The sequence below is a fragment of the Thermobia domestica genome, chromosome 1, assembly GCF_964235325.1.
Source record: "Thermobia domestica chromosome 1, izTheDome1.hap1.1, whole genome shotgun sequence".
Lineage (NCBI taxonomy): Eukaryota > Metazoa > Arthropoda > Insecta > Zygentoma > Lepismatidae > Thermobia > Thermobia domestica.
Window position 1 is genome coordinate 389,300,866 of NC_137454.1, and position 26,006 is coordinate 389,326,871.

Genomic DNA, 26,006 nt, shown 5'->3' on the forward strand with positions numbered 1-26,006 from the left:
AGTGGGGTGCCTGGGAGAAATTAATGATACACAGCTGTACTTCTAAACAAGAAGATTAAGCATTCAGAAATGTACGACAAAAATCCATACACTTGAATTGTATTCACTGAACAACAAACATAATTGGTAGATGACGGATTCAAGTATATGAGGAATCTTTGCGAGGAGCTGAACAACGAGTTCACGCCAGGCCGAACAATAAATAGAAGATAATTCACGTTCATAGATTTGCCAACACTGGATTCTTATAGGAACAGGAACTGAGAAAACAGATGATTACATCTCTGGATAAGATCACTCAAGAGATTTCTACATGATACCTGCAACTTCATGAACTCAATAATCAATTTTGCTTTTTGGCACCATCAAAACTTTTGGATCCTGAATATGAGTGCAAGCTGCATAATGTGACTAATGATGTTAAAAAGGACGACTTTTAAATTTAAGAGAAAAAAACATTTGCAAAACTTCATTGCCGGATCAGAATAACAATGAGATATTGTGGACAAAGATCCCCTTGAACTCTTACAATTTACCCACATTTAACCTCGGCATTTGTGTTCCAAATATGCCCATAATGTTAAGATTTTTACGATTGATATTAGCATTGCTAATTCTGTACTCAGCTTCTCAAACTTATAGATAATTACAAATTACTTAAGATATGCTGTCAAAGGCTATGTTGATTATCTTGGTTACTTTGTCGATTGAAATGAATCGACAGATGGAATTAATTTTGATATTGTGATTTGAGAATTTGCTGCTCCGAAAGCGCATAAAATTCATTTGCAATTATGTAAGTCTTACATTTGTCAGAACAGTGTAAAGGTGCTTTAGTATGTCTAAAATTAAACAATTGCACTTAATTAGCTGTACTTTTCCATTAACTGATAATTAATATGTAATGTGACATTAAGATTATGAGTGTGGAGAGGATAACTCATGGCTTTGGGAAGTGACAAAAATGCAAGCTGTCCCGGGCGGCGATAAACCTACCTACTCCGCTGGGCTCAGCCACTAATTTCAAAAAGAAACCGAAGTAACATTCTACCACGTTAGACAACATGACTCAATTAAATTTTACAGCAGGAGTGACGATTGCAGGTACAGTATTGCACAGATATTGTAGAACTGATGCAGGCATTATAAATACAGCAATGAGTGGTGGTTATTCTTGGACTCGTCCAAAGCAAAGACGAACTATATCTTTCTTCAAACTCTTCTATTCCAGTCCAATATTTAGTAAACGTGAAGGAAAGTTATCAAAAACTGAAACTCCTGCTGCTGAAAGTGAGCTATAATGAGCAAAGGTGGAACATATATGGTGACTTCAAAGTGATTGGTTTGCTGTTAGGCTATACAAAATAATGCTATTTTCTTTATGAGTGGGACAGTAGAACAAGAGAAATGCACTACACAAATCAACGGCGCCAGTTTTCCAAAATTTATGTGGGTAAATATCAATAGCGGGACATGTTAACCTACATGTTTTCAGGGAAATTTCTATATTTGATTGGTTTATTTTTAGTTAAAATCTTTTCTGAACACTGTCATAAATGGCTGTGCTGTGATAAAGTAAAATATATCGGTACTATAGGGATAAGTTATGGCTGTCCTAGCTCAGTCGGTCACTCGGCTGACTTAAACGCAAGAGAAACGGGTTCAAACCTGGGTCCAAGCTAAAAATCTTGTGGGTGCCCGAGTCCTGGAACATCCACGTAGTCGGCTCGCATGCACACAATAGGAATGGCCTACTCCTGCATATCTTACTCCAGAATTAAGAACGTGAAAGAGGAATCTGTTGTTAATCCCAACAAAATTTTTCTACCTCCTCTACACATTAAATTGGGCTTCATGAAGGTATTTGTAAAAGGGATGGAAAAAAAGGATAAGGATTTAAGTAAATGCAGGAAAAGTTCTCAAAAATCTCAGATGCTAAACTAAAACAAGATGTATTCATTGACTTTCGAGCAAACTAATTAATGAAAGATTACGTATTCCATAAAAAGCTGACAGAAGTGGAGGGAAAAACCTGATTTTTGTACAGGGTGTGTCAAAAACTTTCTGAGAAATAAGAAAAGTGCGAACTATGTGCAACTACTTGAGATGTTGATAAACCTGCAAATTATACGATGCAATATTTCACCCAAAGTGCATTTCGTACATAGCTACCTGTATTTATTTCCCGAAAACTTAGATGAGAGGTTTCACCAATCAATTCAGATCCTGGAGCAGCGATAGGAAGGAAAATTTGGTGTGCCAATGTTTGTAGATTACGGTTGGAACTTGACACATGACACACTTCCCACATCAAACAAGCGGAAAGCTTCAAAGGTGTTTCCTTAATTTTGTTTCTATTAACATGCATCAATCTGTCTGTCTATGTTTTTGTCACTTGGCTACTATTTTTGTTTGTTTGGCAATATATAAATGCACTGATTTCAGCTGCATCTTTATACGCAAACAGGTTGTTTCAGACATGTTGGTTTTTAGTGGCTTTCATTTCTTTACCCAGTCTTTTGTCCGTGCAAAATTGCACGCAAAATTAAGTTATAAATATTAGTTTATCCTTCTGATATCTAAATGTGCAATATACATACTTTTTTTATATCTAGTTAGCATCCTACATAAAAATAACAATTTTATTAAAAAGAGATATATTTCTTCAAAATTTCGTTTCAACATATCTGAAAAACCACATGCGACATAGCATATCTGACTACCGATTCGTAATCAAGAGGTCAAAAGCTATAATGCACTCCTACCTACTTCCGTTCAGGAAAGCTGCAAAATAAATAAAAGTTCAAAGTTTTTTTTTTTTTTTTTTTTTTTTTTTTTGCTTTGCTTTTTCCAAAACTACACATAAGAATTTGCTTAGCTTGATGTGATCTATTAATTGTGGTATATCTCATCTGTCGACAATATTTTAGTCAAATAAAAAATAAAACTTAAGAGTTGTGATAATTTTGAGCTATGTCTTATTAATGCATTGACTACTGCATTGTCATGAATGTATTAATGCATGCTCCTACTATATAGTGACGTATTGCTGATGTCATAAGAGCTTGATGACCATGCTTCAGGATCACTTTCACCTTAACGCTTTTCGTCTCTATGCCCAGTGCACATGTAAGAGCTCACTCGTGGCTAAGCGGTTTGCGTAGGAGACCCGGGTTCGATTTCTGACGGAAGGACATATGGTAAGGATTCCACGTTAAGCTGTAGGTAGGTCTACGTCTGATATAGCCTTCCTGCTGAAAGGGATGCTAAACTAACAATCAAATCAAATTCAAATGTACATATACTTTATCAATCATAACACTTTTGTGGCGAAATATTTCAGTTGAAAGTATCTGGTACCCTAGATAGAAATTAGTTGGAATTTGTGTTCTATAGATCCCTTTTTTAACTCTTTCAATTATTGAAATATCTTTTAACAATTAAAAGAAAATCAAGCTTGAAAGGGTCACTAGGTAATGTGGTTGGGTGCGGCACGTAAAACCGGCCCTTAAAGTGAACACATAAAATTAAATGTAATGTATTGAATATGATTAACTACAATACATAAATGAAATGTAATGTATTGAATATGACTACTCACCTTCACAGCAGGTGCTGAAAGTGTCCTCCGCCCACTTCAACACACATGTGAGCACGATTGAGGAGATTCATATATACCCTTGTCAGTTCTTGTGTTGTAATGCTATTGGTGACATCCTGGATCCTGGTCTTGAGTTCTTCAATTGTGTGTGGATTTGTTTCGTATACTCTTCCCTTTAACAGTCCCCATAAGTAAAAGTCACACGTGGACAAGTCTGGTGACCGAGGCCTTTGCTGATTGTCCTCTCTGGTGTAAACATCTCATGCACAAGGGACAATGATGCAGCTGATGTGTGGCATGTTGCACCGTCCTGCTGAAAGTAACATAACTGACGTTCCTCTTCGGTCAAGTGTGTATAAAACTCCTCCAGGATTCCCATATACACGTCACTGTTCACTGTCGTCTCAAAGAACAAGGGCCCAATAACGCGTGTGGCGGAAATGGCACACCAAACACCAATCTTCTCATCATGCAAGGGTACCTGGTGGATTACGTGTGGATTTTCTGTCGACCAATACCGGTTGTTTTGGGAATTTACGTACCCAGACAGATGGAACCACGCCTCGTCACTCATGATGAGCATTAGTGGATCCAAGAAACCACTGGCAACATTGCTCAACAGCCATGAACAGAAATGCACCCTCTTCTGCAGGTCAGGCTCTTCAGTTCTTGCACAACACTTATCCGGTACGGTTTTAACTTCAGTCCCCTTAAAACACGTCTGCAACTTCTCTCACTCGCATGAACCTGTTGACTCAATCTCCTGGTTGACTTTCGAGGACTTCTTGTTATTATCTCCTCCACCTGCATCTTTAATTCAGGTGTGCAGACAGATGGTCGTCTGTTCCTGGAAGCATTTTGAACCGATCCTGTACGCCGCCATTTTTCAATCAATTCCTGAATGGTGCTTTTTGCTGGCACAGAACGTCCTGGAAATTTCTCCCGAAACAAATTCTTTGTTTTCACAAAAGATCCAGTGAGAATGAACTCTTCAACAATGGCAACACGCTCGGGTATCGAATACGGCATTATCACACACTGACACTCACCCGGCTTAACACAACGAAGCCTTTTTCTCAACTGGTTTCGACAAGTTTCACTGGCTGCGGCTGCACGTGACTGCTGCAGGTCACGTAAGTCGACCCGACCTCGACACGCCATCTCTTGGTAGGAAGGTAGATTATTTAAGTGTTGCCAAAAACACAATATACCAGAATATTACAACGGGCCGGTTTTACGTGCCGCACCCTGTAGTAGAGCATCAAGTTTTAAGTTTACAAAAAAAAAAAATGATTTGTCAGTTTTTCCGAAAACTATGCATCAGATTCATATCCTTTCTATGAATTCACTTATTATTACTTCTCATCTTTGTACAATCTTTTTCCGTTAAATGCTATTAACACACAATTTCTCCATTGCTTTTCAAATTACTTTTTTTGATTTTGATTTGAGTTTAGTGTTCCTTTCATCAGCGAGGTTCGGTTAGGGTAGGCGCCTTTGGCGTGGGAGATCCAGGTTCGAATCCCGTCGGGAGCTCATGTCTTTCGTATTCCACATTAATCAGTAGGTCCACTTTTTATATAGTCTCGCTGCTGAATGAGACGTTAAACTCAAAATCGACTCAATCAGTGAACTTAACAGGGGATCGGAACCACATGAGCCCCCACCGGGAATCGAACCCGGAACTTCCATGTCAAACCGCTTATCCACGAGGGAACTCAACAACCTACTTTTTTAAATAATTATTGAGCTGAGCGAAGCGAAGCTCTTATACTCGGGTTAGCCGTTTGGTTGTCCGCGAACTCCTCCTTGACCGTTTGGCCGATCTCAACCAAACTTAGCACGCTGATAGAGTATGTCGTGCTGAGTGACAACATAGGCCGAAATAAAAAATCCGATGTACCATCGATGAATAATCACCGAAAAACGCTTCCTCCTAGACCGTTTGGCCGATCTCAACCAAACTTAGCACGCTGATAGAGTATGTCGTGCTGAGTGACAACATAGGTCGAAATAAAAAATCCGATGTACCATCGAGGAATAATCACCGAAAAACGCTTGCATAGACTTAAAATGGGGAAAAAGTTTTCACGCGATTTTTTTGTCAACAATTAAAAATGGCATTTATTATTGCATAATGGCCAGGAATGATTACGTAGTTTAAGCTCGCTCAGCTCATTTCATTGCAATCGGGTACATCCATTGCATTCCTAGTTTTATTTATTCCTTGATATGTTCGCTAATTGAATATCGATCGATAATGTACTGCTTGTGTGAGCTACCCTAACCGAATGGTGACAAAATAAACATTTCTAAAGGATGTAAAATTTTAGCAATGAAAAATTTCTTTAGAAATTTAACAGTAAATCTGAAGAAGGCGACACGCCTCACAAAATTCTTTTCCTAATAAGATTTTTTTCTGTATATATGTATAAAAGAAAAGTTTTTCCCCGCCATCTCCCATCTGTAAAGCTCAATCATCCATTGAAACCGTTGAGCGATATTATAGCCTCGAGTCAGCATCTACGAAGAAAGGGAAGATTTTTTTTTTTTACTTTTTCCCCTTCTATTTCACCCCGCATTTCCTTTGATGAAGTGTCAAACGAACTCTTAAAGAATCCGTCGATTATTAGATGTTACTTTGGAACAAATTCTTAAAACTCTCAGAGTATTTTTCTCTCCAAAATTAAGTATTTGCTGTCTGTTTTCTCCTATCTTATAAGTGTTACACTACCGACCATGATTTTTGTGGCAAAGCATCTGATAAGTGATTTTAACTGAATAAGATCATCTGATTACAAAAATGTCATTGGTTTTTCTGCATCACGTTCATTGTTCGTTTTATTGGTCATTTATTGTTTGAAAGTATGACGTTGCGGCTCGGTACTGCTTTGTAGTAAGAGCGGAACAGCTATTGTTTGTGTGGCCACGGATTATGTTCTTATTTTTGCGTGTCACTGTCAATCCAACTTCCCTCCACCGAATTTATTTCCTTCATTAAACTTTTCCGACATCAGACTATTTTTTTTTTAGAACTGTTACCGCCTGAAATGCAGAGATGTCAATTTAGTTATTTTCCCGCTAAATCGAGCGTATTTGTAGTTTCTGGTAGCGGTAAAGTTTTACTTATCCGGCCTAGGTTAAAATTAGCTGTTTTACGGCTTTAATTGGAGGAAAGCATTAATTAAAACAATCAGTTTTTAATTTGAAACTCATGTGTAGTAAAATATTTTGGTTGAGGCGGGTGAGGTCAGCTCTTCCCCACTATACGCCCCATCTCTTTCGCGCCATAAGCCTAATTCGGTGGCAGTCAGGTTCGTGGTGAGTGTGGTGACAGTTTGACCTGTTGTTTATATTGTGTTGCGTTATGAAAATTGTGACTGTATCTGAGATTAGCAGAAGATGTGTGAATAAGCCAGACTTATTCTATTACGTGTGTGGGTGTTATATAATGAAGGAGCAGAGTAGGCCAACGACTGAGTTGGTATTTTAAAGTAAAATAGGAGACTTATACAAGGCGCCGGCTACCCTGTAATTTGCAAAATGTGCCTTAAAAACCTACATAAGGCCCTTCCATTCGAGACAGAGATGGTTTAGCTGAAGCTCCACGATCATAGCGGTGACTTTTAGTTTTGTCTGGGTAAAGTGACTGGATTTAATGAGGAAAAACAAGGACAGTATTGTGTACCCGAGTTTAAAATCACCGATGAAACCCGTTCCTCATGGACCAGACATCCCAATATCTTCATCTTCTATCAGTTTACCTGATTCGGTAGCTTCCTCAAATTCCGAATTCAATTCAAGTTGATATGAATTTTTCAGCAGCCACAGAAGCAGTAAGTCCACAATTGCTTAACCAGTTGGAGAGAAGAGTGTGGATCATGAGTCAAGAGTTGATGGTGATGGATTTTGGTGAGTTGTTAGTCAGAGTGGGTCATGGTGAGTAATGGGTCGAGTGGGTCATAGTGGGTCACAGTGGGTTGTGAGTCATGGTGGGTCATTGGTCAGAGAGAGTCACGATGGATGATGGGTTAGTGAGTCATGGGTGAAGTTTTCATTGACCAACGCAATTTCTGGTTGTGGTGGCTTCTAGTATTGGTCCTCCTTAAAGATTGGACCCCTCCCAATAAAAATTTCTGGATGCGCACTTGATTGTAAGAGATAACAAGGAACTGTTTATTATGTGGATTGAGCATCCATATAATATATGACCTTATTCCTCCATTGCAACCAGAAGCTCTAGGTCTGCAGGTTCATGTTTCAGTATAGAATATCGATAGTTTTGAATAGGGATGGGCACGAGCAAGTTCGAGCAAGTTTTCTTTGAATCTCGACTCGACTCGAAACAGACATCTTTGAGCTCGACTCGAGAACTCAACACGAAAAAATTCCTCCAATTCGACTTGAATTCGGGTCAAGTTTCGAGTTGAGTCGAGCCAAAACAAACCAATTCGAGCTAAATCCTTTGTATAGTTCCAAGTACTCTCTTCAAGTATCCTACATAGACAATTTAATTATCAATGATGCTACAATATTATTATTATTATTATTATTATTATTATTATTATTATTATTATTATTATTATTATTATTATTATTATTATTATTATTATTATTATTATTATTATTATAACAACACCGTGTATAACTATGAAAGATAGACTGTTTGTATCTGAATAGTAAAAACTAGTTGACTGTCGATCTTGGTTGTCGAGAAATCTTCAGGAGGCAAGGACATCGGTCACGAGGTTCTGGGTTTGAGTTCCAGAGGAGCAAGTATAGCTCGAGCCAAAAATTGTTGAAAGTTATAGACCGCCGTCCAAACACGTTCAAAACTGCTCGGCCCGGGTTTAGGGTTGTCAAGAACTCGAGCGGCTCGGCATACAATTCATTCACTATCGAGCCGAACCGAGAAGTGACCCGACTCAACAGCTCACCCAACCGAGCCGGCTCGAGCCGATAGCTCACCCGATCCGAACCGAACTGAGCTGATTGCTCACCCCAAACGAGCCGATTCAAGCCGCCGCGTCGTCCCAGTTGAGTTGAATCGAACAGAGCCGATGGACTCGTTTCAACGGAGCTGGTTCGAGCCGATAGCTCACATGAGGCGAATCGTTGGGGGCTCATCCCAACCGAGCCTGCTCGAGCTATCGGCTCAATTGAACCGAGTCAATGGCTTGTATCAATCAAGCCGGCTCAAGCCATCTTCTCAATTGACCGAACCGATGACTCATCCCAACCGATCCGGTTTAAGCTGTTCGCTCAGTTGAACCGAGCCGAGCCGGTTGACATCACTACCCGGACTGGGCTTCTGCTTTGGCTCAAAAATTTGACTGTGCAGGTTTTAGCCTTGATGATAAGAATTACTGTATATAATTATATTGGTATTCACGACATTTGAGGCTGTCTCTTTATCGAGACGAGACGAGATCCACTAAAAATACGAGACGAGATGCAACGCTGTCGTGAGCAACACTAAATATTCCACATTACTACTTACATTTGTCAAGGCTTACGCTTTCCAGTCTAATCAAGGCATCATTTCGAAACGAGTTTAAATGAGCTGAACGAGCGAGCCATTTATCAAACTAGACTCGATTCGAAATTCGACCTCAAAAACAGTGACTCGGTTCGGAACTCAACTCGAGAAAATTACCTTTGACTCGACTCGAGTTTTAGTTCCACCCGTGCCCGTTCCTCGTTTTGAAGTATACCATAGTTTCACACTGTGAAACGAAACTCACTCGTTTCTTGTATGAAGTACTTCATAAATAATAGTGATTGAAACAACGAATGAACATGAAGAGAAGAAATCAAAATAATGATTATACACGTTGCGTTAACGCCACCTTTGTGAATGTGAAAGTGCTGAACCTATATATATATATATATATATATATATATATATATATATATATATATGCACATTTTCGTGTCCACTGTATATCTTTTCGTCCTATTCTGGCTCATTTCATTTAAACGCAACTCTGGAGGGAAAGAGGAAGATCGGAAATTGAATTGCTCACCGGAATGAAAACATAGGCAATGAGATTCAACTCGCAAAGTCAATAACTGATTCTATGTTTGTGTGCGTGTTGTTTTGAAGTCTGGAACGCAAAGCGCAAAATTGGAAACAAACATCCAAGTGCAAATAAGCTGCGAATCACACAGAAAAAACAACTATATAGCTTTCACATGCAAACAAACGAACATCTCCCACCGCCACCCCTTTCCCATTGGAGGTGGCGACATCTGTTGAGCGACAGCGGGATGAGAAGGCAAAGTTAATACTGTTGGATCACACAGACTACAGAGAAACTGAAAATAAAAAAAAAGAAGAAAAAGATAACATAGAGATACAAACGAGCGGGAAATGGACAATGAGGTGCAAATACAAACACGGGAGGATAAAAAGTTTAGAATTAAAGCAAAACATAAACAACTGTACACAGAGGCATTATGCGAGATTACGGGATGCATGAAATTACACGTAATGGTCTAGGATATTGCATATCTTCAACTCAAAGCACCCTACAAACAACACAGTGCTCTATAAATTAGTGTGATGTAATAGCAATGATTCCGGGGAAAGTGTTGAGTTTCTACAAATAAACAGAACACGTTACAAGTACGTAACCCTCCTATAATCATAGAAAACAGAGGCTATCAGGCCAAGGGATCCAAATGTATAACACAGTATATAAATTATAAGTAGTATTGGATTTATTTTACACCCGAGAAAGTTATTAGTTATTTTCAGGAACTTGAACCAATATTCTAGGGAAATTGTCTATATATTAAAATGCTAGTATTATATATTTGTGGACGTGTATATGTTTGTGACAAATTGTTTTGACAATGCCTCGGAAACCATACGCTCTCGAAAGATGCCGTTTTCACTGATCGATTGCAAATACTGTGAAGATTTTTCAGTTCTAATTGAATATTTTTTTAAAAATGGCCATTATTTCCGTATTATATTTTTTATGGCATACTGGAAGTGTTGAAATTTTTTTTAAAAAAAGGGAAGCATCATATCCTACGAGTTATACATTCAAATACCACATATTTGTATGCAAGTGTTGTATATCTCTCCGAAGTTTGTTTCATGACCAAATGATAATGAAAAACGAAGGATATTCTCCAGTGACTGGAGTCCCATCTAACGTAAGTTGAATGTTTATTGTTTGGAGTTTTTTGCCCAATGAACACCATATATCACTGACATTATACCTAATTGTTTGTTTGCTTATTACATACTGCATGCAGAAAGAAAGGAAACACTGATCATACATGAATTAGAAACTCCAACCCGAAGTAGACTCAATCTTGCAAATGGTGCGAGATATTGAAAAAAATAATTGAAGAAATCTCCCCTTTATGGTACTACTTGCCTATTTTTTCTTTTCTTTTTTTTTTAATCAAGATGTATTTCACTTGTGTCTGTAAAGGACATGTACACATGTTATGAGGAATGACAAGGAGATTCATGCTCATATGTGAAGGTGTCTTCCCGTTGTGCCTACTTCCCGTTATGCCTACAGGCCCTCCAGCACTTTGTAGAAAATATTTTTAATGATCTTATCTGTAGGCAGAACGGTAATTCCCGTTGTGCCTACTTCCCGTTCTGCCTACTCTTTCGAGACGGGGAATTCTGTGCAGGGAGGGATCTTTTCTAGGGATTTTTTCTTTAGTAATTCTAATAGATTCTGTAAGAAGAATAACTATTCCTTTAAATTTCATCATATATTTTAAATGTTATCTTACTTGCTCTTCTCAGAAAAAATGACTAGGTACAGTTTTGTTATTAGCAGCGTTATTCACGTCTACTTTAGTAGAGATGTGTTTTTTAATACTTACAGAGAAATGGAAAATTAATTGATTCAGTTACAAGAAAATAAACTTATTTCGGTCTAATATCAAGTCATTTCACAACAAAATTTTATTCAGTTTTCCAGTAGTTCATCTCCAACATTCTAAGGCTCGCAGTACGTAATAGGTGCTACAGTTCACATCCTCAAAATATATTTGGCCATATATTAAACAAACAATGCAAGAAGATGCATAATTCGGTCTCTTTTCTTTTTCTAAAAAAAGCCTTTGTCTTCTACATCACAGATCTTTTTCCGGCATCACCTCTATATTACTTTTTCGGCATCACCTTATCAGCTGATTTGTCTTCTATACGTGATTCTATACTATATGCCATAATATCATACATACTTCTATTTTCATATTTATATTGTCAATGTAAATAGCAGGAATACAAAATACAAATATCATAATTGAATGTTTTTGTAGAGTTTCAACTCAAATCAAAAGGTCAGATAATCGGGGAGGGAAAGGGATTTATAAGATTTTGTTTCAGTTTGGTACTCTTGAAGGTGATTGGCTACTGTGTTCACCGGTAGCCAATCAGCGTTCAGAACACCTGACGGCTTCGAAAAGTGAAAGTTCTGAGATCGAGACAGTAATCTGTATAAAATTCAATTCAAATTTTTAATCTGTCACTTTATAAGTATCAATAGGAATAGTAAGCAGCACAGAATGGCAGAATTTGTCAGTTCGAAATACGGGGGGAAAGTGCTCGCGTACGAAGGGTTCTTATACCGGATTAATAGACGTAGTAAAGAAAAGACATATTGGAAATGTACACGTGGGTGCAAAGCGACAGTTGTTGTTTTGGGTGACGATGTTTTATCAAAGAGTGGAGTACACTCTCATGAAACAGAAAGGAGTAAAATTGAAGCAAGATGCTTAATAGACAGGATGAAGTGTAAAGTGTCCGAGAATCCTGTAGATGCAGTTCCAAAAGTTTACAGGTAAGACTAAATTTTCTTTTTAAATGAGTAGTTATTTTATTGGTTAGTTCTATCTTCTAGTTAAAAATTAACTACTTTTTTCTTTCGTTTTTTAACATTACGTTAAGAGACACCAAATAGTTGATGATCTGACATGGAATCGAATAGGCACATGGTAAATATTTCAAATATTTACTTGAGCCTCCTTCATTTCTTTGGATATGCATTTCAATCGAAGTGAAATAAAAACTCACAAGGGAATATTCCGATTTGGCGAATTCAATTGCTGAAAGTGGTTGCTAGCAATGGATTCAGCACCAAAAGGAACAGAAAAAAAAGAGTGTGTTTAGTGGCAGACCGTATACAGTGGGAGATAAGTGAGGACAAAGTGCGAAGATAGAAATATAGAAAATGCCTAGAAATACCATGTTAATTTTGAAACAAATAAAGAGATTGATGTCAATTTTGAAACAAATACAGAGATTGATGTCAAATGTTGGATATGAGGAATGCTGTAGAACTTCAATGAATAATCGTAATGTGAATCATGCAGGAGATCTGAAAAGCCGCCATGTTGGAATTAGCGCAAGAAGAATACACGGAAAAGGGGTTATATGGCATATGGCTCTTGATGCACACCGTCTATTGAAATCAATAGTGGCCAATACAGTTTGATACCTCTGTGATACGTTCCACGCTATGGCAATGTAGCAATACTGTCGTACAGGTGACATGGATGAGGAACAACCACAAACGCGAATAAGGCCACTTTCCAGCCAACAAGCGTTCCGATCCACACAATATTTGCTCATATGCTGGTAAAAGTGTAAATATGACCAAGGACAACCTGAAAGAGTTCATGTCTGGCGTTTTCTGGACAAAACTGCTGCTCCTCATTGATTCATGAAGAACCAATAAAGATGAAGAGTTGTTGCAGAAACCGGACAATGTAGGACTTACCCGATTCCTTATCCCTGATTGTTGCCCGTCACCCATTGGGTTGGATGTGCTCTTCTTCCGTCCCTATAAGAATTTCGCAAAATATATAACAGACATCGTTTTTCTGTCATCTGACTTCAAAATATGACAACGGGGCAACTTCATTAACTTGCAATCACTCACCCACTTCCAGTTTACATAACCAAGATTCCAAGCTATAACTAGATATGCTTTCTACAAAACTGGATATTTCCCAAGAGCACCTGACGCATTCATGACATCTATCGACTACTGCTTCAATTTCAATACCGGAGATAACTGTGATGGGCCCGATTGTCCATCTTTACCGTTTTTCAAATGTGCTCACTGTTGTCTCCATTTTTGTATCAACCATACAATACAATTATTCTTAAGTTCCATAATAGTTGCAGGTCTCAAACTGCATTGGTCACTGTTAATTTCAATAGATGGTGTGCGTCAAGAGCCATATGTCACATGAGCCCTTTCCCGTATATTCTTCTTGCGCTAATTCCAACATGGTGGCCTTTCAGATACTCACATTCTATTCAGTGGAGCTCTACATGCTTTCCTCATGTCCAACATTTGACCTCAATCCCTCTACTTGTTTCAAAATTAACATAGCATTTCTAGACTTTTTCTATGTTCTATCTTCGCACTTTATCCTCACTTATCTCCCACCCTGTATACTGTCTGCCACTAAACACCCTCTTTTTCTCTGTTTCTTTTGGTGCTGAATCCGATGCTGACAATCATTTTCAGCAGTTGAATTCACTAAATTGGAATGTTCCTATGTCAGGTCAACCCAAGTGCTAACGATGTTCAAAAGTTCGCTAAGATCAATATTGAAACCGGAAGTAGGAGTAGGTTTCTACTGCCTCTGGTTTTAGTAGCGATAAAGCCGGAAGAGGGACCTATTCTTGGGATCATGGATGAATATCAAAGGCATTTCTCGCCATCGACTTCCATTTTTGGTTAAGGCGATCATTGCTGAAACCGTAAATATTAGATTTCTATCACTTCCGGTTTAAAATTACGGTTACCAGGGGAGAAGGAACCTATTCTCAGGGCGTTGACTTCGTTCTGCTTGTGCAGAAATAGGTAGAGCATATGTAGACAAATTACAGTCCGGAATCATTTTTCCACTACCGACTTTTATTACAAAATCCACTATACTGGCTAAAGAGAGGTGACCCAAGACCTGAGCAGCCTAGAGCAGGATCTCCACAGAACTCCGAAGCAAGCTAGGATTTTAGGATCCCCAATATTTCGTACAAGTACTGAGGGTGCTAAGAATCACAGAGATCCAAAGCAAGCTAGATGATTGAGGTTAGGAGTACAAACAGAGCTCCGAGCAAGCTAAGAGGGCAAAGAGAAAGCCTAGAATTCCGAAGCAACTTTGGATTAGGTATCTCCTAGAGCTCCAGGGCAAGCTAAAGGAGGGTGGCCAGTCGCAGATTGACGACTCTCATTGAAATCCTGTCGGTTATATAAATGCTCCAGGTGAGGTGATGCCGCTGTTGTTGCAACGTCGTCACATGACCAGTGGCGTCCCTGCTGTCCCTGTCTTCTCTAGCCATAGTAATGCATAGTAAGATGCACATGTTTGATGTTTGTAAATAGAAGAACATGCTGGGTGTTTGTAAACACAACCATGAGGATATTACAATATGAAGAAATAGTTTTATTGATCGGTTACCTGACAATAGACTAATTGACGGACGGACGGACGGATAAACATATCCGTTTTATATACCTTCCGATCAGTGGCGGCGGTTGGACGTTAGAAGTGGGAGGGCAAGACATGATCTGAACAATTGTATATCAATGTTAGATTCCCTGGTTGTTTTATAACGACTCACCAAGGGTAGTCGTTAACCTGGTTCGATCGATGATATAGGAATCTCGAGTGGTAGTAATAGTTTGCATGTAAAAATATTTTTAATAATTATACATATTATTATTCTCACCTTTTCGATCAAAATTATAAAGTCGATGAACGGTATCAAATGGTTTATTAGTTGATACACTTTTATGTATTTTCATTCAAATTGTCATGCACACATACAAGATGATTAGGTATCCATAAACAATTACATAGCAACTAACTACATAACACTCTCTATATCTCTTACAGATATTAAAAACATTCTTCTTTTGTTAATATTAAATTAACATTCTATTAAGTATAGTGCACATGTATGAGCACTTTCTGCCCAAGGTACAGGTAATTATTAATCTATCCAAAGTATTTCGTTATATAAAATGTCGCCCGACAATTGGACTGAATATAAAAGTCATAAGCAAGCTTGCCTTTTATCTTCAAGAACCACTGGTCCGTTTACAATAATGGTCTTACATTACATATGTTCATCACATTTTGATCGCCCCTCGTATGTATCTTCATTACATATCATAGATATAGATACATTTATAACAAATCTTTCACTTCATTAATACTTAACTTTTATTACATTAATTATATTTATTTCATTATCATTCATTACATTATTATTATATTTTATTATTAAAATGTCGTCGGCCATTTATTTAATCTTTGAAGGGTGCGAAGTCAAAATCGTAAGAAACAAACACGAGTTACCATTATCCAGGGCGCATTATATAATAATTATATTAGGTGATACTTTAAAATAAACATTGGATCAATAAGGCATCAAAATATAGAAGAATCTCATTCAAGACAGTCGTTGAATAATTAACTTAATAGACTGAATCTTATACTTAACATAATCTTTGGCAGTTAAGTTTCAACACAAGTCAATCTAATAGAAATAATCTTTGTTTTTAATCAATTATGAATCGAATTATAATTCCTCATATTGTCTGTATAGCGACGTTATAAGAATTGTTTTCATTATCGATATTAACACATAAACTTAAAAATAAAAGTTCACAAGAATCTATAACTGATATGGGTTTAACCTAATTTCATTAACGGTAATCAGCTTACATTCGTACTTGCATATGATTCTAATAAAGTACATTGTACTGCACAATCATGATTAGGTTCCACAATATGTTGTACATGTATTTCATCATGATTCTGATTTTGATACGAAGTGCCATCTCTTGACCTCCAATTACGTCTATCCATGTAGCTTGTTGTATTCCTGTAATTTCGCCCTATATTCCGATTGTTTTTAAGTCTACTTCTGTTGGGTGATCTGACATCAGGATTACCACGATTAATTAGGTTAGGCTGATTCCCTACATAACTTTGCATATTTCGCTCGTTTGGATTGCTAGAATTTACTCGGCTTAGGTTGTGTTCCATATCGTTCACACTTCTGATATTTAGATTCCGAATAGGTACAAAATGATCTGAATTATTCTTATTTTTACCCACTCCTACTTGTTGATTCAAAGCATGGTATTGAGTTTCATAGCATTGGACAAGCATTAATAAATGATTGAAACTCATACACTGTGTAGAAAACAAAATCTGTTGTAACTTAAATGGGAGCAAATTTCGAATCGATGCTATTATTCTAGATTCCGATTGCAATGGATTAACGACTTTTAATTCGTTGTATGTATTTACAACAAACTCAACAACAGATTTGTGCAAACGAGGATTGAAATGTTGATTTCTAATGGTGGCATCTCGATTTGCAAGCAAAAAGTCATTTTCATAATTCGCAATTAGCGCTGCTTTGAATTCCTCATAAGTATTGATGTGATCACGTACGGCTTTAAACCATAAAGAACATGGTGGGAGTAATACATGAGGGATTAATTTCATATATTGTGATCTATCTATACACATTATATTGCATTCGTCCTGAAATTTTTCCAGGAAAGAAGTAGCGTTCTCATTACATTTACCACTGAATTTACTCATAGCCCGTATTTCACTCATCTTAACACTTAACTTTACCTTCCTTTTATCATTCCGTGTACTTATTGGCTGACAATTCCTATCCATGACGTGATGTGTCGTTGCACCATCCCTTTTCCGCCCATCTGTCCTCTTCGGATGAATTTCTTCCAAAATAATATCCTCATCAGACACAGGTGAAGGCGAAGCCATCTCTGGTGATTGGGGAAACTCCAAGCGATCACTACCCATATTATTGTGGTATGTGTTGTCCTTAACCTGTAGCGTTCTAATTTCTTCCTGTAGAGTAGCTATCAATTGCGTATTTGCACGTATGTTGTTAGAATTATTGATGACTTGAATCTTTTGCTGTTGAACAGAAGATTCTATTACTTCTAAATCCTTTTTTTACACCACTGATTTCTTGGATTTGGTGGTTGTGCTTATCCTGACAATCCTCGGATATTCTTTTTAACTTTTCCTCGAACTGCGAGGTGATGTCATTCATCGCCTGGACAATTGACTGTTTCGTTTCATCTGACTTCTGTTCCATTCGTCTACTTAATTCCTCATATTGCTTGTTAGATTCATCGGATTTATGCTCTATCGTCTGCTTCAATTCTTCGTATTGCTTATTGGATTCTTCGAACTTCTGTTCTATCTTCTGTTCTATCGTCTGCTTCAATTCTTCGCATTGCTTGTTGGATTCTTCGGACTTCTGCTCTATCGTCTGCTTCAATTCTTCGCATTGTTTGTTGGATTCTTCGGACTTCTGCTCTATCGTCTGCTTTAATTCGGTAGACATCTGAATCAATTGTCGCTGTAAGGCTAGCAAGATTCGGTCTTCTGATGTCATTCCTGGTGCTACACTATGTTCACCGTCGTCACTATTATTGGATTCTTTCTCAATTGCCTCACCGTTCATTTTTCTTATAATTATTCTACCACTTCTTAGTCTGGTGAAATTTGTATTCATTAACTTTATTACAAAAGTAAATTCACCCTTACTTTGCTTCGGGATATGAATTTACAGCAAGTCCCGGGTTTCGGCACCAAAATTTTTATAACGACTCACCAAGGGTAGTCGTTAACCTGGTTCGATCGATGAGATAGGAATCTCGAGTGGTAGTAATAGTTTGCATGTAAAAATATCTTTAATAATTATACATATTATTATTCTCACCTTTTCGATCAAAGTTATAAAGTCGATGAACGGTATCAAATGGTTTATTAGTTGATACACTTTTATGTATTTTCATTCAAATTGTCATGCACACATACAAGATGATTAGGTATCCATAAACAATTACATAGCAACTAACTACATAACACTCTCTATATCTCTTACAGATATTAAAAACATTCTTCTTTTGTTAATATTAAATTAACATTCTATTAAGTATAGTGCACATGTATGAGCACTTTCTGCCCAAGGTACAGGTAATTATTAATCTATCCAAAGTATTTCGTTATAGTTTCTAACACTGTTTGATGAAAGGTTGTATAACTAATAGGATACTATCTTTTTCACTTAAAATATCGTATATCGTATTTCTATTTTATTAGGTAAATTCATAAGGGCAATACAGGTAGGTACTAGCCCTTTATACTCTTAAACAGCGAAAATGTAAGAAGAGATTTGAGTTCTTGCTCATGAACATCAAAATTCTGTCTGGAAAATTCTGTGATCAGATTATTTAATAAATTTGCAAAACAAATAAATTGAAGGGATAATATTAATCATAGTAATGAATAATGACGGCTGTTTTGCAGAGGTTAAATTCAAACTGGGAATTAATGAACAATTTATACTTTTAATTCAACACATGCCATTAAATGAATGTTTTTAGTCTTAGAAAATGAAATACATTAAGTACTGCAAGCATATGCTATGACATTTGAAGAAATATGCAATTGCAATATTAATTGCTTTGAATTGCAATTAAAACGCAATTGCTGTAGCTTTCTTAACTCCACGCGAAGACAAATAACCAATACATACTCACGCAACGGCAAATATCATATGGCACCATTTCTTTCTATGAAACAGTAATACATACAAAACCTTTACCAGGGTGTCCACATTTTGGAAAATAAGTTAAAGTCAGGGAAAGGTCAGGGAAGTAAAAGTGTATCAGGTGAAGTCAGGGAAATGGCAGATTGGTCAGGGAAAGTCAGGGGCGGAAAATCGATTTAGGTCCACTGTTAAATTATTGAATTTATGAAATAGGGTTGATTTCTTTACTGTTACTGGATGCAAAATGTGGTGTTCTCAATGATGATATTAAGGGAGTCAGTGTTCTCTGATATAGTCGTTGAAACTAATTTTCTGCGAAAAACACATCTAACTACATCCTGGCATATTTGCACAAAAGGGTAGACCTTGTTCTAGAAGAATTGCATGGTGCCAAGAGGATATCTGGACAAGTGGCTGAGAACCCGAAGAAATAGTATCTCCAGCTCACAGTGAAAGCTCAGACTGAAGAATTTAAGAAACACTCGAATGAATTCATAGCCAATGATATAGTATTGGACTTGATGAGTTTTTTACTTAGTCTCAGGAAATGGGGAGAACTTCGTTGACTTATGGTCAGTTATGAAATGTGTTTTATCTTCTTTCACGGAAACGCATTTTTTGAAAGTGGTTTCACAATAAATAAAATTCTCATTGTTGAGAACTTACAAGAAGAATCTCTGGTGGCTCAACGGATCATATATGATTCTGTGATGAGAATAGGTGATCATCAGGATTAATAATTAAAAGAGGTATGATAAATTCAGTGAGAAGTTCAATGAGACAATATCAGGTGTATTTGGAAAAGAAAAGAGAAATAAAGGCTGGAGACGAGAAGAGGAGAGAGAAACGGAAGATTCAGCAACAGCTAAAGGAGCTAGAGGAAGAAAAGAAAATTAACCTGCGAAGACAAGGATTTTCAGATCAATGAGAAGAAAACTATGCGAGAAAGTATAAAAACAAATTTCTAAATTTGTTGCATTTAACAACTACACCAGCAAAAGTATGTGTTACATAATGTGTGTGTGTGTGTGTGTGTGTGTGATTTTTTTTAATAATCAGTAAAATCATGTATGAACTGTTTATTACTATAAGCAATATTATAATGTTGTGTAATTGGTATTATAATGCGTATTTTTTCATATCTTAAGTACTCTGTATACTGCATACTTTCGTTTGTAATTTTACATTTTCTGTAATATGTAGGCATAATCAATATCGGCCTAATGCACCTGTTTGTAAATTTATATTCCTTTGGAAAGAAAATTGAAAAAAGAAAGAAACAGAAGCGGAAGAGAACAAGTCCAACTATGGGGAGTGTGGAGGCTGGGGTTTCTTTCTTTTTTTTATATTTTTAATTTATTCAGGGACCAGGGAAATCAGGAACTTTCGTCATGGAAAGTCAGGGAAAAGTCAGTGATCTTTTCTTCAAGTTGTATGGACACCCTCTTTATATTTCCAAATGAAATTATATAAATTAGGGCGTCACTTCAAAAAAGTGGGGGGCAACTGCCCCCTCTTGCTTCCCCTAATCGAGGTCCATGCTTCCGATATACAGATAGTCATCGATTTAATGGAAATATCTGAAGTTGGAAATACATATGCATGGTTTGGCAATGGTCAGGTGGCGAACGCAGCCCCGCGCACTTGGGGCAAACTGTGTTCTACGTGAGAAACGGTAGAACGGCCGTGTGCAGTGAACTGACCAATCGGCGATTTCTCTGGCTTCCAAAAAAGAAGAATACAGAAACAGTCCCAGGTTTCAAATTAGTGTAAATTTAATATGCGAAGGAATATTTTGCTGAAATTTTGAACAGTGATACATAAACTCAAAACGTTTTTGTAGCGATAATTGAAATTACAAACACTCGATGTGCACGCCACCTGTAACGCGGGAAATATCGAGGCAGTAATCTAGCTCCAACCACACGTTATGAAGCATATCCGGTGTGATGGAGTTGACAGCATCACCGATGCGTTCTTGGAGATCGTTCAGAGTTGCGGGTAGTGGAGGTGTATACACTTTGTCCTTCACAAATTCCCACAGAAAGAAGTCACAAACAGTGAGGTCAGGTGATCTTGGAGGCCACTTTCAAAGAACTTCATCATTGACTCCAGAGCGCCCTGTCCATCGGTTTGGGAGGTTCTCGTTTAGAAACCTGCGTACAACACGATGCCAGTGTGACGGCGCTCCATCTTGTTGTAGAACGAAGTCGTCTATCTCTGCATTACTAAGTTGTGGAATCAACCAGTTACGTAGCAATGCTAAGTAATTTTCACCTGTAATCTTTTGTTCCTGAAAGAAGAACGGACCGTGCACCAGACGCTCTGATATTGCACAAAAAACATCGATTTTCTGTGATTCACGTTCCACATTTACAGTTGCATGAGGATTCTGGGTATCCCATATCCTTACATTGTGTCTATTCCCCTTTCCACTTAAGTGAAATGTCGCCTCATCGCTGAAAATGATCTTGATCAGAAAGTTTTCGTCGTCCTCCATGAAATTTTGCATAGTCTCACAGAACTCACGGCTCTTTACCTTGTCTTGTGGGTATAACTTCTTAACCAACTCCAATCGGTACGGGTAACACCGCAAACGCTTGCGTAAGATCTTGCTTACTGTTGTTTGTGGCATCTGCAACTCTCTGCTATCTTTACGTGTAGACTTCTGTGGGCTGTGTACGAAGGCTGCTCTTACGCGCTCCACAGTTTCCTCGGAGACTGGACGAGACCGGAGTCCTTTTCTTTGATCAAAAATGCACCCCGTCTCAATAAACGTTCTATGCCACTTCACAATGGATTTGTGTGTGAGTGGATCAGCATTAAATTGTCGTTTGAAATCACGCTACACTCTCACAAAACTCCTTGTTTTTGCAAATTGTAAAACGCACCAGCTTCGTTGCTGTGGGGTGAACGCCATTTTCGATGTTACTGCCCTCTAGCTGTCCTGGTCAGAACTAGGATTCTGAAAAGATAGATGGGAAAATACTTTGAGCTCTGTACAAAATTTCATGTAAATATTCAATTAAATGTTAATTATATGGCACTTTAAAATCAGGTACTCACCCTGTGCTCACCCTGTATTGGCGCTCGATTATGTGGTGCAAGCATGCCGAAAGTGGCAGGTGTGTTGGATGTGTCGCGAGGGAAAGTGTTCAAGTTGATGAAACTCACAGCAAAGCCACACCGGCGGAGAGGAATAGTGGTTGAAAGAATCCCCTCAGTGACAAATCTCGCCGAGTATTAAAGCAGATTGGTAGTCAAAACCGTTGTGGGACTGCGGTGCAAGTGATGGAGGAACTCAAGCAGCTACTCCCACAGCATGAGTCGATAATCACAGTCCGACACAAGTTATATGTTATAGGGATACGAAGCCAGGTTGTACGGCTTATACTGCTGATAAGGGATGATAACGCTTTAGCACGACACCAATGTTGCCGTGAATATGCAACATGGACCGCTGACGACTGGAAACGTGTCATATGGTCAGATGAGTGATCATTGATCTGATTTCAAACCAGAAGTTGTGTTTACGTGTGGCGGACACCCAAAGAACCTTATGGTCCTCAGTGCCTCCGTGAAGTATAGCTGCCGTTCTTCGAGGCTGTGTGACGCAACATCCTGGTTTTCAGTGGATCCTGTACTGATTTACCGTTTGCGTCACTGTCTGTGATTACGTCGCCATTTTAAGGAACCATGGATATCCTATGGTTCAGATATTGATTCCGAGCAGTGATGCATTTTCCAGGATAATGATGCACCCATTCATATAACTGTAGCTGTTACGATGAAGTTGAACACCTACCCCGGCCAGCGCAATCCCTGGACCTGAACATAATTGAAAAATATGTGTTTCGTTTTCGAGAGACGTACCCGAGGTAGATTATCGCTTCCATCCTGTCTCACTGAACTGAATGATGTAGTGCGCAACAGAATAGTGTAATGTTCCACTTACAACCATTCATGACCTACAGGATTCCATTCCACGTCGTATCACAACAGTTCTGAAGATTGGTCCAGCGACATATTAATGTGTTAAGTTGCTCTTTTAACCCCTTAACTGGCACAGTTTTCTGGAAATATGTATTCTAAGGTGCAAGACGTCGTAGCCACAAGCAGCGTAGAACTATGAAACAATGTTGTATGTTTCACACAAACAACTATACCACACAACAATAAACAAAAACAGTTACAAAGACGTCCCCGCCTCACCAAGACGTTTGCTACTGTTTTAAAATACAGTTTCTGTTTCTTAACAGTAGCAATGTTCTTATTACGAGCATCAATGTGCCCTTTGTTATTCCAAAAGTCAACGTCATTTGGGCATTATGGGCATTCAGAGCCACCTATTGATTTATTTCCGATTTAGATGTAAGAAGAAAAGTTTTCAAGAGAGACCTTCGTCATTGCCATTAGACATTAGTGAATTTCAGTCAAGATGTAGTGCTACGTCCAAGCTAGAGACCTGCACAGGCCAAATTTTTCGGCCCGAGCCCAATCCAGCCCGAATGTATCTAGGCCCGGCCCAACCCGGGCCCGAAAAGTTTTGGAGATTTTTGGCCCGAGCCCGGCCGGCCCGATAAGTTTTTTTAAAATTCTTGGCCCAAGCCCGGCCCAGGCCCGATAAATTTTAAAAGTTTCATTTTGTAACACTTTTCACGGACACACTTCTCCAACGTTTGACTTTATTCTAATTATCGTTTAACGAATGTCAATAATTATTAAAGAATTGCAATTAATCGGCCCCAGCCCGGCCCGACCTGAAGAGAAATCAGTGTCGGCCCGCCCAAGCCCGGTCCGGCCCAAAGAAATAACAGAGTCGGCCCGCGGGCCGGGCCGGGCTTCGGGCCTCGGGCCGAGCCCGGCCCATGCAGGTCTCTAGTCCAAGCTGTTTCCACTGGACATATGCCATGATGTACTACTACGTCATAACCAGTTAAAGGGTTAAAGATGTTTCCATTAAGTTGATAAGTATCTGTATATACGTCTATTGAGGTGTTTTCATAAAGTTGATAAATGAAGTATAGGATATTTTGCTCGTCTAAAGGCACTTCTTTTCCATATTCAATATTAACCCTCGGCATCTGTAATAGTGGCCGAAGTATTTGTGTTACTGTAGTAGACCTATCAGCACCATCAAACTCAGAACCTCTCAGAAAATGGAGCCAGTACAACGTCTCTTCGCGTAATTCACATATTCTTATTAAGTAAATTTATATAGACGAGCACGTGTTGATGAATGATTGATTTATATACAGAATTTTTCAATTACTTTAGTACATCACATTGGTGCCAATATTTTCTTCTATTTCTGAGTCAATAAATCATTGAGGCTTCCATTTGAATTATAAACAAACGTATGACAAACACAGAATATCAATCCTTGTCTGACCTCAGAGTTTTTTTTACGAAGATTTTCTTTGCTCAACGAAGACACAGACATAAAATAGACATCAATCTTCAGACGAGTATTGAAAGAGCGTTGAATAGGGCTTTGTCAACCCTCATCACATAGAAAGGCCTATTGGCTTCCACACACGCAGTTACAATGCTGGTCGTTGCGTGTCTTCTACTGTTTATTCCTTGTCAAGGAATTGCGGTTAATGGACCCCATTTGCTTTCGTTAGTGAAGGGTCTACTTTTGAGAAATTCCGCAGTAAGCGATGTGGTTATATTGGTAGATTTTCAATCAGGTAGGATGGCTTTTATATTACGTAACTGTGACCTGTATATGAAAATGTGGATATATTAGGTTGAAGCATAAGTTCGTAGCGTTATTTTATTACCCGTGGCCAAAGTTTATTATTTAATTGAGATCAAAGTCTTTCAGCTTAACTTTCCACCATTATGACTTTCGGGCTAAGGAAGATGACGATTAAGGCAAATAAATGATGATGTAACAATTGATGGGATGTGAATGTGGAAGGAAATGTCAGTTCCCGAGAAAACCCACCGAACGATATTATTCACCACAAACTTGCCTGGTCGGGGATCGAACCAGGGACCCCATGCACCAGAGATAAGTGTTCTACCACTGAGCCACCACGCTCTTCCCGCCGATTGAGATGAACTGAAATAAACGAATCAGTAATATAGGGCGTCCCTACTGTAATTGACAACTTTTAAAGTAATTGTTACATTTGAACAAGCTGAGATCTTTATTTAAAGAATTCGGTTTGAAAAATGAAATGAAATCTTTGAATTTTACGTCCCACGGTTATGCCGTGTGGGCTAAAAGATACAGTGATGATGAGAAATTAATGAAATAGTGGAATGAAGAAAGTGGGAGAACCCGGAGAAAACCCACGCACCATGGCGTTTGTCCACCCCAAAGTCCACTTAGCGCGAGCTGGGATCGAACCAGGGACACGACACACCAGAGGTGAACGCTCTACCACTGAGTCACCCGTCCCAAGAGTTCGGTTTGCATATTACCTCTATCAACGAACTTGTTACCTGTCTTTTGACGGGGCCACGGTAGCTCAGTGGCAGAATGCTTACCTGCTGTGCGTGGGGTTCCTTATTCGACCCCTGGTTAGTGATGGGTAAATTCCCGGAAAAATATTTTTTGGGGATGCTTCTTCCGAAGGTTCCCCAAAAGTAGCTCAAGTGGTAGAGCGTTGGCTTCGCATTCGGGAGGTCGTGGGTTCGAATCCCGCTGCCGACCATCCTGACTGAGGTTTTCCAGGGTTTCCCTCAGTCCTACCAGGCAAATGCCGGGATTTCCTACTAAACAGGCCCTGACTGATACCTTCCCAAATCCTTTCCATTGTTGTTGTTAGATATCCAGTG

General features: G+C 38.5%; 1 protein-coding gene across 1 annotated transcript in view; it reads left to right on the top strand.

Moving 5' to 3' along the window:
• Window positions 1–1,064: 1,064 nt before the first annotated feature.
• LOC145682881 (ionotropic receptor 84a-like) overlaps window positions 1,065–26,006 on the top strand; it is a 62,565-nt gene continuing 37,623 nt past the window's right edge. Inside the window, exons 1-2 of the mRNA XM_081754245.1 lie at window positions 1,065–1,290; window positions 7,424–7,540. Of these exons, the coding sequence (XP_081610371.1) occupies window positions 1,065–1,290; window positions 7,424–7,540 (343 nt within the window). The remainder of the gene's footprint in view (window positions 1,291–7,423; window positions 7,541–26,006) is intronic.